Source organism: Vulpes lagopus, chromosome 5 (genome assembly GCF_018345385.1).
Source record: "Vulpes lagopus strain Blue_001 chromosome 5, ASM1834538v1, whole genome shotgun sequence".
NCBI classification, from domain to species: domain Eukaryota; kingdom Metazoa; phylum Chordata; class Mammalia; order Carnivora; family Canidae; genus Vulpes; species Vulpes lagopus.
In genome coordinates, this window is record NC_054828.1 from 73,042,805 (window position 1) to 73,055,753 (window position 12,949).

The 12,949-nt window shown below is 42.5% G+C and overlaps 1 protein-coding gene across 1 annotated transcript; it reads left to right on the forward strand.

Annotated features, from left to right (window-relative positions):
* Positions 1–3,867: 3,867 nt before the first annotated feature.
* Positions 3,868–5,256, forward strand: LOC121490610 (elongation factor 1-alpha 1-like). Its single transcript, XM_041754412.1, has one exon. The coding sequence runs from the start codon at positions 3,868–3,870 to the stop codon at positions 5,254–5,256; it is 1,389 nt and encodes a 462-aa protein (XP_041610346.1).
* Positions 5,257–12,949: the final 7,693 nt, after the last annotated feature.

Sequence of the window (12,949 nt, forward strand, 5' to 3'; positions counted from 1 at the left end):
CTCCCTCTGCCTGTGTCTCTGTCTCTCTCCCCCACACTGCCCCCTCTCTCTCCTGAATGAATAAAATCTTAAAAATAAAATAAAATATAAATAAAAGAGTAAACAAAATAATCTACATAAAAGTGCCCAGCAAACTCCCTGGCATTAGTAAGTGTTCAATACATACTATTTACCAGTGGATCTAGAGTAGTACCAAATCCATGGGAGGCTTTTTTTTCACCTACTAATTCATTCAACAATTGACCATCTACTGAACTATATATACAGGGTATATAGTGATGAACAAAACACGAATAATTCTTGACCCCATAGAATATACAGTCTGAGGGAGAAAGAGAGCCATTTAAAAGAATAACAAAGAAACAATGCATAACCCAAAATCTGGCATTGTGATGCCCCAAGCTATGGTTTTCTTTTTTAAAATTCCCCTGGCTATTCGGGGTCTTTTCTGATTCCACACAAATCTTAAAATAATTTGTTCTAACTCTCTGAAGAAAGTCCATGGTATTTTGATAGGGATTGCATTAAAGGTGTAAATTGCCCTGGGTAACATGGACATTTTCACAATATCAATTCTGCCAATCCATGAGCATGGAATATTTTTCCAACTCTTTGTGTCTTCCTCAATTTCTTTCAAAAGTGTTCTATAGTTTTTAGGGTATAGATCCTTTACCTCTTTGGTTAGGTTTATTCCTAGGTATCTTATGATTTTGGGTGCAATTGTAAATGGGATTGACTCCTTAATTTCTCTTTCTTCAGTCTCATTGTTAGTGTATAGAAATGCCACCGACTTCTGGGCATTGATTTTGTATCCTGCCACACTGCCAAATTGTGGTATGAGTTCTAGCAATCTTGGGGTGGAGGCTTTGGGGTTTTCTATGTAGAGTATCATGTCATCGGCGAAGAGGGAGAGTTTGACTTCTTCTTTGCCAATTCGAATGCCTTTAATGTCTTTTTGTTGTCTGATTGCTGAGGCTAGGACTTCTAGTACTATGTTGAATAGCAGTGGTGAGAGTGGACATCCCTGTCTTGTTCCTGAACTTAGGGAAAAGGCTCCCACTGCTTCCCCATTGAAAATGATATTTGCTGTGGGCTTTTCGTAGATGGCTTTTAAGATGTCGAGGAATGTTCCCTCTATCCCTACACTCTGAAGAGTTTTGATCAGGAATGGATGCTGTATTTTGTCAAATGCTTTCTCTGCATCTCTTGAGAGGATCATATGGTTCTTGGTATTTCTCTTGCTGATATGATGAATCCCATTGATTATTTTACAAGTGTTGAACCAGCCTTGTGTCCCGGGAATAAATCCTACAAGCACATGAGAAAATGCTCTGCATCACTTGCCATCAGGGAAATACAAATCAAAACCACAATGAGATGCCACCTCACACCAGTGAGAATGGGGAAAATTAACAAGGCAGGAAACCACAAATGTTGGAGAGGATGCGGAGAAAAGGGAACCCTCTTGCACTGTTGATGGGAATGTGAACTGGTGCAGCCACTCTGGGAAACTATGTGGAGGTTCCTCAAAGAGTTAAAAATAGACCTGCCCTATGACCCAGCAATTGCACTGCTGGGGATTTACCCCAAAGATACAGATGCAATGAAACACCAGGACACCTGCACCCCAATGTTTCTAGCAGCAGTGTCCACAATATCCAAACTGTGGAAGGAGCCTCGGTGTCCATCGCAAGATGAATGGATAAAGAAGATGTGGTCTATGTGTACAATGGAATATTCCTCAGCCATTAGAAATGACAAATACCCACCATTTGCTTCGACATGGATGGAACTGGAGGGTATTATGCTGAGTGAAGTAAGTCAATCAGAGAAGGACAAACATTATATGGTCTCATTCATTTGGGGAATATAAAAAAATAGTGAAAGGGAATAAAGGGGAAAGGAGAGAAAATGAGTGGGAAATATCAGAAAGGGAGACAGAACATGAGAGACTACTATCTCTGGGAAACGAACGAGGAGTGGTAGAAAGGGAGGTGGGCGGGGGTTGGGGGTGACTGGTTGGCGGGCACTGAGGGGGGGCACTTGACGGGATGAGCACCGGGTGTTATTCTGTATGTTGGCAAATTGAACACCAATAAAAAATAAATTTATTATTTTAAAAAGTGAGGAATAAAGGATGGAATCATAGTTAAGAACATGGGCTCAGGGGTCAGCCTGTACTCAGATTATAATCAAGGTCTACCATTCACTCACAGTTTGTCCTTGGGCAAGTTACTTAACCTCTCTGTGCATCTCTGTGCTTCTGTTTGTGCATCTGTTAAAAACATTTCAAAAATTTTCAGGAAGTTCATCAACTAATCCTGGACATGTTAGGACCCCTTTATAGGTATTCCTGAATTTTAGAAAGAAGAGGTCAGCTCCTAGTTTGCAGAAAGTTTGCCTGAGACCCAGAGAAGGGTCTCTCCAGCCCTTTAGGAAAGGCAATCTGATATATACTTCTGTTGACCCCCACTTGACCACATAAAATAGATCTTGGACCTGGAACACTTACTCACCAAGAGATAAAGAGCCCACACAGACTGCACTGTGCTTATCCCCTTGTGTGGGAATGTAATTTCCTCTTTCAGATTTAGTGTGTATGCCTATGTTCTGCTTAAATGTGTACATCACGTAGCACCTGGCCCACTGCTCTATCTATTCTGTGTGAGGAGGGACAGGACCCTTCATTCTGTGGCACAAGTGGGGTGCATGCAATGGCCCTCGGTCAGCTTCCAGAGCCAGGGCTAGTCCATTGGCCTCCAGAGTTCCCAGCCTTAGCTCCTTCTAGATCTCTAACATTGGTTCCCTGGGCACGGAACATATCTGCTTTGACCTCCTTGTTACACCTCAGGGAGAACATGTAGGTTTTGGGTCCCTAATGCTGAACAGGACATGAAGAAAAAGACAGAGTAGTCAAAGGAAACAGCTGCACAAATGCCACCTCCTCCTTCCAGCCCATCATCCCCCTCCCCAGGAGGTGCCATGAGGAGTCAGTGACTGCCCCTCCATGAGCCTGGGGATATTTTTCATTTAAATTCAATTTAGGAAGGAGGCGGGGCAAGATGGTGGAAGAGTAGGGTCACCTGTCCCCACCAAATTACCCAGATAACTTTCAAATCATCCTGAAAACCTACGAATTCGGCTTGAGATTTAAAGAGAGAACAGCTGGAATGCTACAGTGAGAAGAGTTCGCGCTTCTATCAAAGTAGGAAGACGCGGGGGGGGGGGGTGCGGAAGAAATAAAGAAACCATAGGCATCCAAAGGGGAGGGGCCCGGCAAGGAGCCAGGCTAAGGCGGGGGTGGGGGGGAGTGCCCCCAGGACAGGAAAGCCCGGTCCTGGAGAAGCAGGAGCTTCGCCAATCTTCCCAGACCTGGATGGACAGAAAGGCACTTGCAGGGAGTTGGAGCAGGATCCCAGGAGGGCGGGGATGCCCTCAGGCTCCCTGGGACACTAACAGAGGACCTGTGCGCCTGGGAGAGCGCCACACCCCAGCCGAGCTCCCTAAAGGGCTGCAGCGCCCCCCGGCTGACCCGGGAGCAGCTCTGGGGTGGCTCCGGCAGAGGCTCCGCCCGGAGGGAGCTGCGCGGCCAAGAGCGCAACTCCAGCAGCGCAGGCCCCGGAGCACAGGGTGCCAGGGACACAGCCCAGGATCCAGTACTCCCCAGGGACAGGCAGAGGCCGGGAGGGCCCAGGACAGCAAGGACACTTCCTGCCACCAGCTGTGCAGATCAGCGGCCCCCACCCCCGTAGCATCCAGGCTCCTGCAGACTGAGAGCTCCGGTAATTACTGCAGTGGCTCTTTTTCCCAATGGGTTTGCCGCCAGAACACAGGTGTCCTGAAAACCACCGCTAAACCTAAACCAAAATGGGAAAGGAAAAGACTCACATCAACATCGTCGTCATTGGACACGTAATTTCGGGCAAGTCTACCACTACTGGCCATCTGATCTACAAATGTGGTGGGATGGACAAAAGAACTATCGAAAAATTTGAGAAGGAGGCTTCTGAGATGGGAAAAGGCTCCTTCAAGTATGCCTGGGTCTTGGATAAACTGAAAGCTGAACGTGAACGAGGTATCACCATTGATATCTCCCTGTGGAAATTCGAGACCAGCAAGTATTATGTGACCATCATTGATGCCCCAGGGCACAGAGACTTTATCAAAAACATGATTACAGGTACATTGCAGGCTGACTGTGCTGTCCTGATTGTTGCTGCTGGTGTTGGTGAATTTGAAGCAGGTATCTCCAAGAATGGGCAGACCCGTGAGCATGCCCTTCTGGCTTACACACTGGGTGTAAAACAACTAATTGTTGGTGTTAGCAAAATGGATTCCACTGAACCACCCTACAGCCATAAGAGATACGAGGAAATTGTTAAGGAAGTCAGCACCTACATTAAGAAAATTGGCTACAACCCCGACACAGTAGCATTTGTGCCAATTTCTGTTTGGAATGGTGACAACATGCTGGAGCCAAGTGATAACATGCCTTGGTTTAAGGGATGGAAAGTCACCCATAAAGATGGGAATGCCAGCGGAACCACACTGCTTGAAGCCCTGGATTGCATTCTGCCACCAACTCGTCCAACTGATAAGCCCTTGCATCTGCCTCTCCAAAACGTCTACAAAATTGGTGGTATTGGTACTGCCCCAGTGGGTCGAGTGGAGACTGGTGTTCTTAAGCCTGGCATGGTGGTCACCTATGCTCCAGTCAATGTTACAACTGAAGTAAAGTGTGTTGAAATGCACCATGAAGCTTTGAGTGAGGCTCTTCCTGGGGACAATGTGCGCTTCAATGTCAAGAACGTATCTGTCAAAGATGTTCGTCATGGCACCGTGGCTGGTGACAGCAAAAATGACCCACCAATGGAAGCAGCTGGCTTCACGGCTCAGGTGATTACCCTGAACCATCCAGGCCAAATCAGTGCTGGATATGCACCTCTGCTGGATTGTCACACTGCTCACATTGCTTGCAAGTTTGCTGAGCTGAAGGAAAAGATAGATCATCGTTCTGGAAAGAAGCTGGAAGATGGTCCCAAGTTCTTGAAATCTTGGAATGCTGCCATTGTTGATATGGTTCCTGGCAAATCTATGTGGGTTGAGAGCTTCTCTGACTATCCTCCTCTGGGCTGTTTTGCTGTTCGTGACATGAGACAGACGGTTGCTATGGGTGTCATCAAAGCAGTGGACAAGAAGGCAGCTGGAGCTGGCAAAGTCACCAAGTCTGCCCAGAAAGTTCAGAAGGCTAAATGAATATTATCCCCAATACCTGCCACCCCAGTCTTAATCAGTGGTGGAAGAACAGTCTCAGAACTGTTTGTGTCAATTGGCCATTTAAGTTTAATAGTAAAAGACTGGTTAATGATAACAATGCATGGTAAAACCTTCAGAAGGAAAGGAGAATGTTTTGTGGACCATTTGTTTTTGGGTTTTTTTTTTGTGCATGTGTGGCAGTTTTAAGTTATTAGTTTTTAAAATCAGTACTTTTTAATGGAAACAACTTGACCAAAAATCTGTCACAGAATTTTGAGACCCATTAAAACAAAAGTTTAATGATAAAAAAAATTACTGCAGTGGCTGACTCCAGGGCTGGAGAACTGGCCACCGCCACTGCTGTAGTTCCTCCTGGGGCCTCACAGGATAAACACCCCCCACTGAGCTTCACAGTGGCTTCACAGGATAAACAGGTTAAACAACTTTCACCGAGCCCTGCACCAGGCAGGTGGCTGAGCAGCTCCCCCAAGGACTCACACCTCAGAATCAGCACAGCAGGCCCTTCCCCCAGAAGACCAGCTAGACAGACAGGAGAAAAACAAGTTATTGACCAAGCAGCACTGGAAAGTTCCAGGGGAAGTCGAAGGATTTACAGTATATAGAATCAGAGGATACTCCCCCTTGTTTTTTTGTTTTCTGTTTGCTTCCCCCCCCCCTTTTTTTCTTTTCTTCTCTTTTTTTTCCTTCTTTTTTTTTCTTTTTTTTTCTTTTTCTTTTCTTCTTTCTCATCTCTCTTTTTCTCCTTTTCCCAATACAACTTGGTTTTGGCCACTCTGCACTGAGAAAAATAACTAGAAGGAAAAACTCACCTCAAAGGAAGAATCACAAAAGACATGAAGAGAAATCTCACAGAGGAAGACATAGACATGGCCAACATGCACATGAGAAAATGCTCCGCATCACTTGCCATCAGGGAAATACAAATCAAAACCACAATGAGATACCACCTCACACCAGTGAGAATGGGGAAAATTAACAAGGCAGGAAACAACAAATGTTGGAGAGGATGCGGAGAAAAGGGAACCCTCCTGCACTGTTGGAATGTGGACTGGTGCAGCCACTCAAGAAAACTGTGTGGAGGTTCCTCAGAGAGTTAAAAATAGACCTGCCCTACGACCCAGCAATTGCACTGCTGGGGATTTACCTCAAAGATTCAGATGCAATGAAACACCGGGACACCTGCACCCCAATGTTTCTAGCAGCAATGACCACAATACCCAAACTGTGGAAGGAGCCTTGGTATCCATCAAAAGATGAATGGATAAAGAAGATGTGGTTTATGTATACAATGGAATATTACTCAGCCATTATAAACGACAAATACCCACCATTTGCTTCAACGTGGATGGAACTGGAAGGTATTATGCTGAGCGAAATAAGTCAATTGGAGAAGGAAAAACCTTGTATGTTCTCATTCATTTGGGGAATATAAATAATAGTGAAAGGGAATAGAAGGGAAGGGAGAAGAAATGTGTGGTAAATATCAGAAAGGGAGACAGAACATAAAGACTCCTAACTCTGGGAAACGAACTAGGGGTGATGGAAGGGGAGGAGGACGGGGGGTGGGGGTGAATGGGTGATGGGCACTGAGGGGGGCACTTGACGGGATGAGCACTGGGTGTTATTCTGTATGTTGGTAAATTGAACACCAATAAAAAATAAATTTATTATTAAAAAAAAAGAAAGAAAGAATCAGAAACAGTCCTCTCTCCCACAGAGTTACAAAATTTGGATTACAATTCAATGTCAGAAACCCAATTCAGAAGCACAATTATAAGCTACTGGTGGCTCTAGAAAAAAGCATAAAGGACTCAAGAGACTTCATGACGGCAGAATTTAGATCTAATCAGGCAGAGATTAAAAATCAATTAAATGAGATACAATCCAAACTAGAGGTCCTAATGATGAGGGTTAACGAGGTAGAAGAACGAGTGAGTGACATAGAAGACAAGTTGATGGCAAAGAGGGAAACTGAGGAAAAAAGAGAAAAACAACTAAAAGATCAGGAGGACAGATTAAGGGAAATAAATGACAGCCTGAGGAAGAAAAATCTACGTTTAATTGGGGTTCCCAAGGGCGCCGAAAGGGACAGAGGTCCAAAATATGTATTTGAACAAATCATAGCTGAAAACTTTCCTAATCTGGGAAGGGAAACAGGCATTCAGATCCAGGAAATACAGAGATCCCCCCAAAATAAATAAAAACTGCTCAACACCTCGACATTTAATAGTGAAGCTTGCAAATTCCAAAGATAAAGAGAAGATCCTTAAAGCAGAAAGAGACAAAAAATCTCTAACTTTTATGGGGAGAAATATTAGATTAACAGCAGACCTCTCCACAAAGACCTGGCAGGCCAGAAAGGGCTGGCAGGATATATTCAGGGTCCTAAAAGAGAAGAACATGCAGCCAAGAATACTTTATCCAGCAAGACTCTCATTCAGAATAGAAGGAGAGAGAAAGAGCTTCCAAGATAGGCAGAAACTGAAAGAATATGATACCATGAAGCCAGCTCTGCAAGAAATTTTAAGGGGGACTCTGTAAAAGAAAGAGGAAGTCCAATGGAACAATACACAAAAACAGGTACTGAATAGGTAGGTATCATGATGACACTAAACTCATATCTTTCCATACTTTCAACTCTGAATGTGAATGGGCTTAATGGCCCCATCAAAAGACTCAGGGTTTCAGACTGGATAAAAAAGCAGGACCCATCTATTTACTGTCTATAAGAGACTCATTTTAGACATAAGGACACCGACAGCCTGAAAATAAAAGGTTGGAGAACCATGTACCATTCAAATGGTCCTCAAAAGAAAGCATGGGTAGCCATCCTTATATCAGATAAACTAAAGTTTATCCCAAAGACTGTAGTAAGAGATGAAGAGGGACACTATATCATACTTAAAGGATCTATCCAACAAGAGGACTTAACAATCATCAATATATATGCCCCGAATGTGGGAGCTGCAAAATATATCAATCAATTAATAACCAAAGTTAAGACGTACTTAGATAATAATACACTTATACTTGGTGACTTCAATGTAGCACTTTCTACAATCGATAGGTCTTGTAAGCACAACATCTTCAAAGGAACAAGAGCTTTAAATGATACACTGGACCAGATGGATTTCACAGATATTTACAGAACTTTACATCCAAACGCAACTGAATACACAACACAAATACACACACAATACACATACGCAAATACACAATACAAATACACTGAATACACACTTGAGAATTCTTCTCAAGTGCACATGGAACTTTCTCCAAAATAGACCACATACTGGGTCACAAATCAGGTCTGAACTGACACCAAAAGATTGGGATCATCCCCTGCGTATTTTCAGACCATAATGCTTTGAAATTAGAACTAAATCACAAGAAGTTTGTAAGGATTTCAAACATGTGGAGGTTAAGGACTATCCTGCTAAAATATGACACGGTCAACCAGGAAATTAGAGAGGAATTAAAAAGATTCATGGAAACTAATGAGAATGAAGATACAACCATTCAAAATCTTTGGGATACAGCAAAAGCAGTCCTGAGGGGGAAATACATCACAATACAAGCATCCATCCAAAACTGGAAAGAACTCAAATACAAAAGCTAAGCTTACACCTAAAGGAGCTAGAGAAAAAAAAAAAACAGCAAATAGATCCGACACCCCAGCAGAAGAAGAGAGTTAATAAAGATTCGAGCAGAACTCAATGATATAGAGACCAGAAGAACTGTGGAAGAGATCAACAAAACCAGGAGTTGGTTCTTTGAAAGAATTAATAAGATAGATAAACCATTAGCCAGCCTTATTAAAAAGAAGAGAGAGAAGACTCAAATTAATAAAATCATGAATGAGAAAGGAGAGATCACTACCAACACCAAGGAAATACAAACGATTTTAAAAACATATTATGAGCAGCTATACACCAATAAATTAGACAATCTAGAAGAAATGGACTCATTTCTGGAAAACCACAAACTACCAGAACTGGAACTGGAAGAAATAGAAAACCTGAACAGGTCAATAACCAGGGAGGAAATTGAAGCAGTCATCAACAACCTCCCAAGACACAAAAGTCCAGGGCCAGATGGCTTCCCTGGGGAATTCTATCAAACGTTGAAAGGAGAAACCATACCTATCCTACTAAAGCTGTTTGGAAAGATAGAAAGAGATGGAATACTTCCGCACTCGTTCTATGAGGCCAGCATCACCTTGATTCCAAAACCGGACAAAGACCCCACCAAAAAGGAGAATTATAGACCAATATCCCTGATGAACATGGATGCAAAAATTCTCAACAAGATACTAGCCAATAGGATACAACAACACATTAAGAAGATTATTCACTGGGAAGCCCCAGTGGTGCAGTGGTTTAGCCCCGCTGGTAGCCCAGGGAGTGATCCTGGAGACCCCGGATCAAGTCCCACATCCGGCTTCCTGTATGGAGCCCGCTTCTCCCTCTACCTGTGTCTCTGCCTCTCTCTCTCTCTTTCTCTCTCTCTCTCTGAATGAATAAATAAGTAAATTTTTTTAAGTTTAAAAAAAAAGAGAGATTATTCACCATGACCAAGTAGGATTTATCCCCGGGACACAAGGCTGGTTCAACACTCATAAAATAATCAATGTGATTCATCATATCAGCAAGAGAAAAAACAAGAACCATATGATCCTCTCAAGAGATGCAGAGAAAGCATTTGACAAAATACAGCATCCATTCCATATCAAAACTCTTCAGAGTGTAGGGATAGAGGGAACATTCCTCAACATCTTAAAAGCCATCTACGAAAAGCCCACAGCAAATATCATTCTCAATGGGGAAGCACTGGGAGCCTTTTCCCTAAGTTCAGGAACAAGACAGGGATGTCCACTCTCACCACTGCTATTCAACATAGTACTGGAAGTCCTAGCCTCAGCAATCAGACAACAAAAAGACATTAAAGGCATTCGAATTGGCAAAGAAGAAGTCAAACTCTCCCTCTTCGCTGATGACATGATACTCTACATAGAAAACCCCAAAGCCTCCACCCCAAGATTGCTAGAACTCATACCACAATTTGGCAGTGTGGCAGGATACAAAATCAATGCCCAGGGATCCCTGGGTGGTGCAGTGGTTTGGCGCTTGCCTTTGGCCCAGGGCGCGATCCTGGAGACCTGGGATCGAATCCCACATCAGGCTCCCGGTGCATGGAGCCTGCTTCTCCCTCTGCCTATGTCTCTGCCTCTCTCTCTCTCTCTCTCTGTGACTATCATAAATAGATAAAAATTTAAAAAAATCAATGCCCAGAAGTCGGTGGCATTTCTATACACTAACAATGAGACTGAAGAAAGAGAAATTAAGGAGTCAATCCCATTTACAATTGCACCCAAAATCAAGATACCTAGGAATAAACCTAACCAAAGAGGTAAAGGATCTATACCCTAAAAACTATAGAACACTTTTGAAAGAAATTGAGGAAGACACAAAGAGATGGAAAAATATTCCATGCTCATGGATTGGCAGAATTAATATTGTGAAAATGTCAATGTTCCCAGGGCAGTTTACACGATAAATGCAATCACTATCAAAATACCAGGGACTAACTTCAGAGAGTTGGAACAAATTCTTTTAAGATTTGTGTGGAATCAGAAAAGACCCCGAATAGCCAGGGGAATTTTAAAAAAGAAAACCATAGCTGGGGGCATCACAATGCCAGATTTCAGGTTGTACTACAAAGCTGTGGTCATCAAGACAGTGTGGTACTGGCACAAAAACAAACACATAGATCAATGGAACAAAATAGAGAATCCAGAAGTGGACCCTCAACTTTATGGTCAACTAATATTCGACAAAGGAGGAAAGACTATCCACTGAAAAAAAGATAGTCTCTTCAATGAATGGTGCTGGGAAAATTGGACATCCACATGCAGAAGAATGAAACTAGACCACTCTCTTGCACCATACACAAAGATAAACTCAAAATGGATGAAAGATCTAAATGTGAGACAAGATTCCATCAAAATCCTAGAGGAGAACACAGGCAACACCCTTTTTGAACTCGGCCACAGTAACTTCTTGCAAGATACATTCACGAAGACAAAAGAAACAAAAGCAAAAATGAACTATTGGGACTTCATCAAGATAAGAGAAGCAAAGGATACAGTCAACAAAACTCAAAGACAACCTACAGAATGGGAGAGGATATTTGCAAATTACATATCAGATAAAGGGCTAGTCTCCAAAGTCTATAAAGAACTTATTAAACTCGACACCACAGAAACAATCCAATCATGACATGGGCAAAAGACATGAAGAGAAATCTCACAGAGGAAGACATAGACATGGCCAACATGCACATGAGAAAATGCTCCGCATCACTTGCCATCAGGGAAATACAAATAAAAACCACAATGAGATACCACCTCACACCAGTGAGAATGGGGAAAATTAACAAGGCAGGAAACCACAAATGTTGGGGAGGATGCAGAGAAAAGGGAACCCTCCTGCACTGTTGGTGGGAATGTGAACTGGTGCAGCCACTCTGGAAAACTGTATGGAGGTTCCTCAAAGAGTTAAAAATAGACCTGCCCTACGACCCAGCAATTGCACTGCTGGGGATTTACCCCAAAGATACAGATGCAATGAACGCCGGGACACCTGCACCCCAATGTCTCTAGCAGCAGTGTCCACAATAGCCAAACTGTGGAAGGAGCCCCGGTGTCCATCGAAAGATGAATGGATAAAGAAGATGTGGTCTATGTATACAATGGAATATTCCTCAGCCATTAGAAACAACAAATACCCACCATTTGCTTCCAAGTCAATGGATCTGGAGGGTATTATGTTGAGTGAAATAAGTCAATCGGAGAAGGACAAACATTATATGGTCTCATTCATTTGGGGAATATAAAAAAAATAGTGAAAGGGAATAAAGGGGAAAGGAGAGAAAATGAGTGGGAAATATCAGAAAGGGAGACAGAACATGAAAGACTACTATCTCTGGGAAACGAACTAAGAGTGGTAGAAAGGGAGGTGGGTGGGGGGTGGTGGTGACTGAGTAATGGGCACTGAGGGGGGCACTTGATGGGATGAGCACTGGGTGTTATTCTATATGTTGGCAAATTGAACACCAATAAAAAATAAATTTACAAAAAATAAAAAAATAAAAAATAAATAAATTCAATATAGTTACCATATAGTGTATTATTGGTTTCAGATGTAGAATTTAGTGATTCATCAGCTGCGTATGACACCCAGTGCTCATTCCATCAAGTGCCTCCTTAATGTCCATCACCAGTATCCCCATCCCCCCACTCCCTTCCCTTCCAGTGGCCCTCAGTTTGTCTCCTAGAGTAAGAATCTCTCATTGTTTGCCTCCCTCTCTGTTTTTATCTTATTTTTTTCTTCCATTCCCCTACACTCATCTGTTTTGTTTCTTAAATTCCACATATAAGTGAAATCATACGGTCTTCTCTGATTTATTTTGCTTAGCATAATACCCTCTAGTTCCATCCATGTCATTGTAAATGGTAAGATTTCATTCTTTTTTGATGGCTGGGTAATATTTCATATTTCATACTGGAACATATATATGTTATATATATAATGAATATAATATGTATAATATATAATGAATATAATATAATGAAATTATATATTATATATTTATATAGATGATATATAATGAT

Coding starts and splice junctions, on each gene's coding strand:
- LOC121490610 (XM_041754412.1), top strand. CDS start 3,868: ATGGGAAAGGAAAAGACTCACATCAACATCGTCGTCATTGGACACGTA.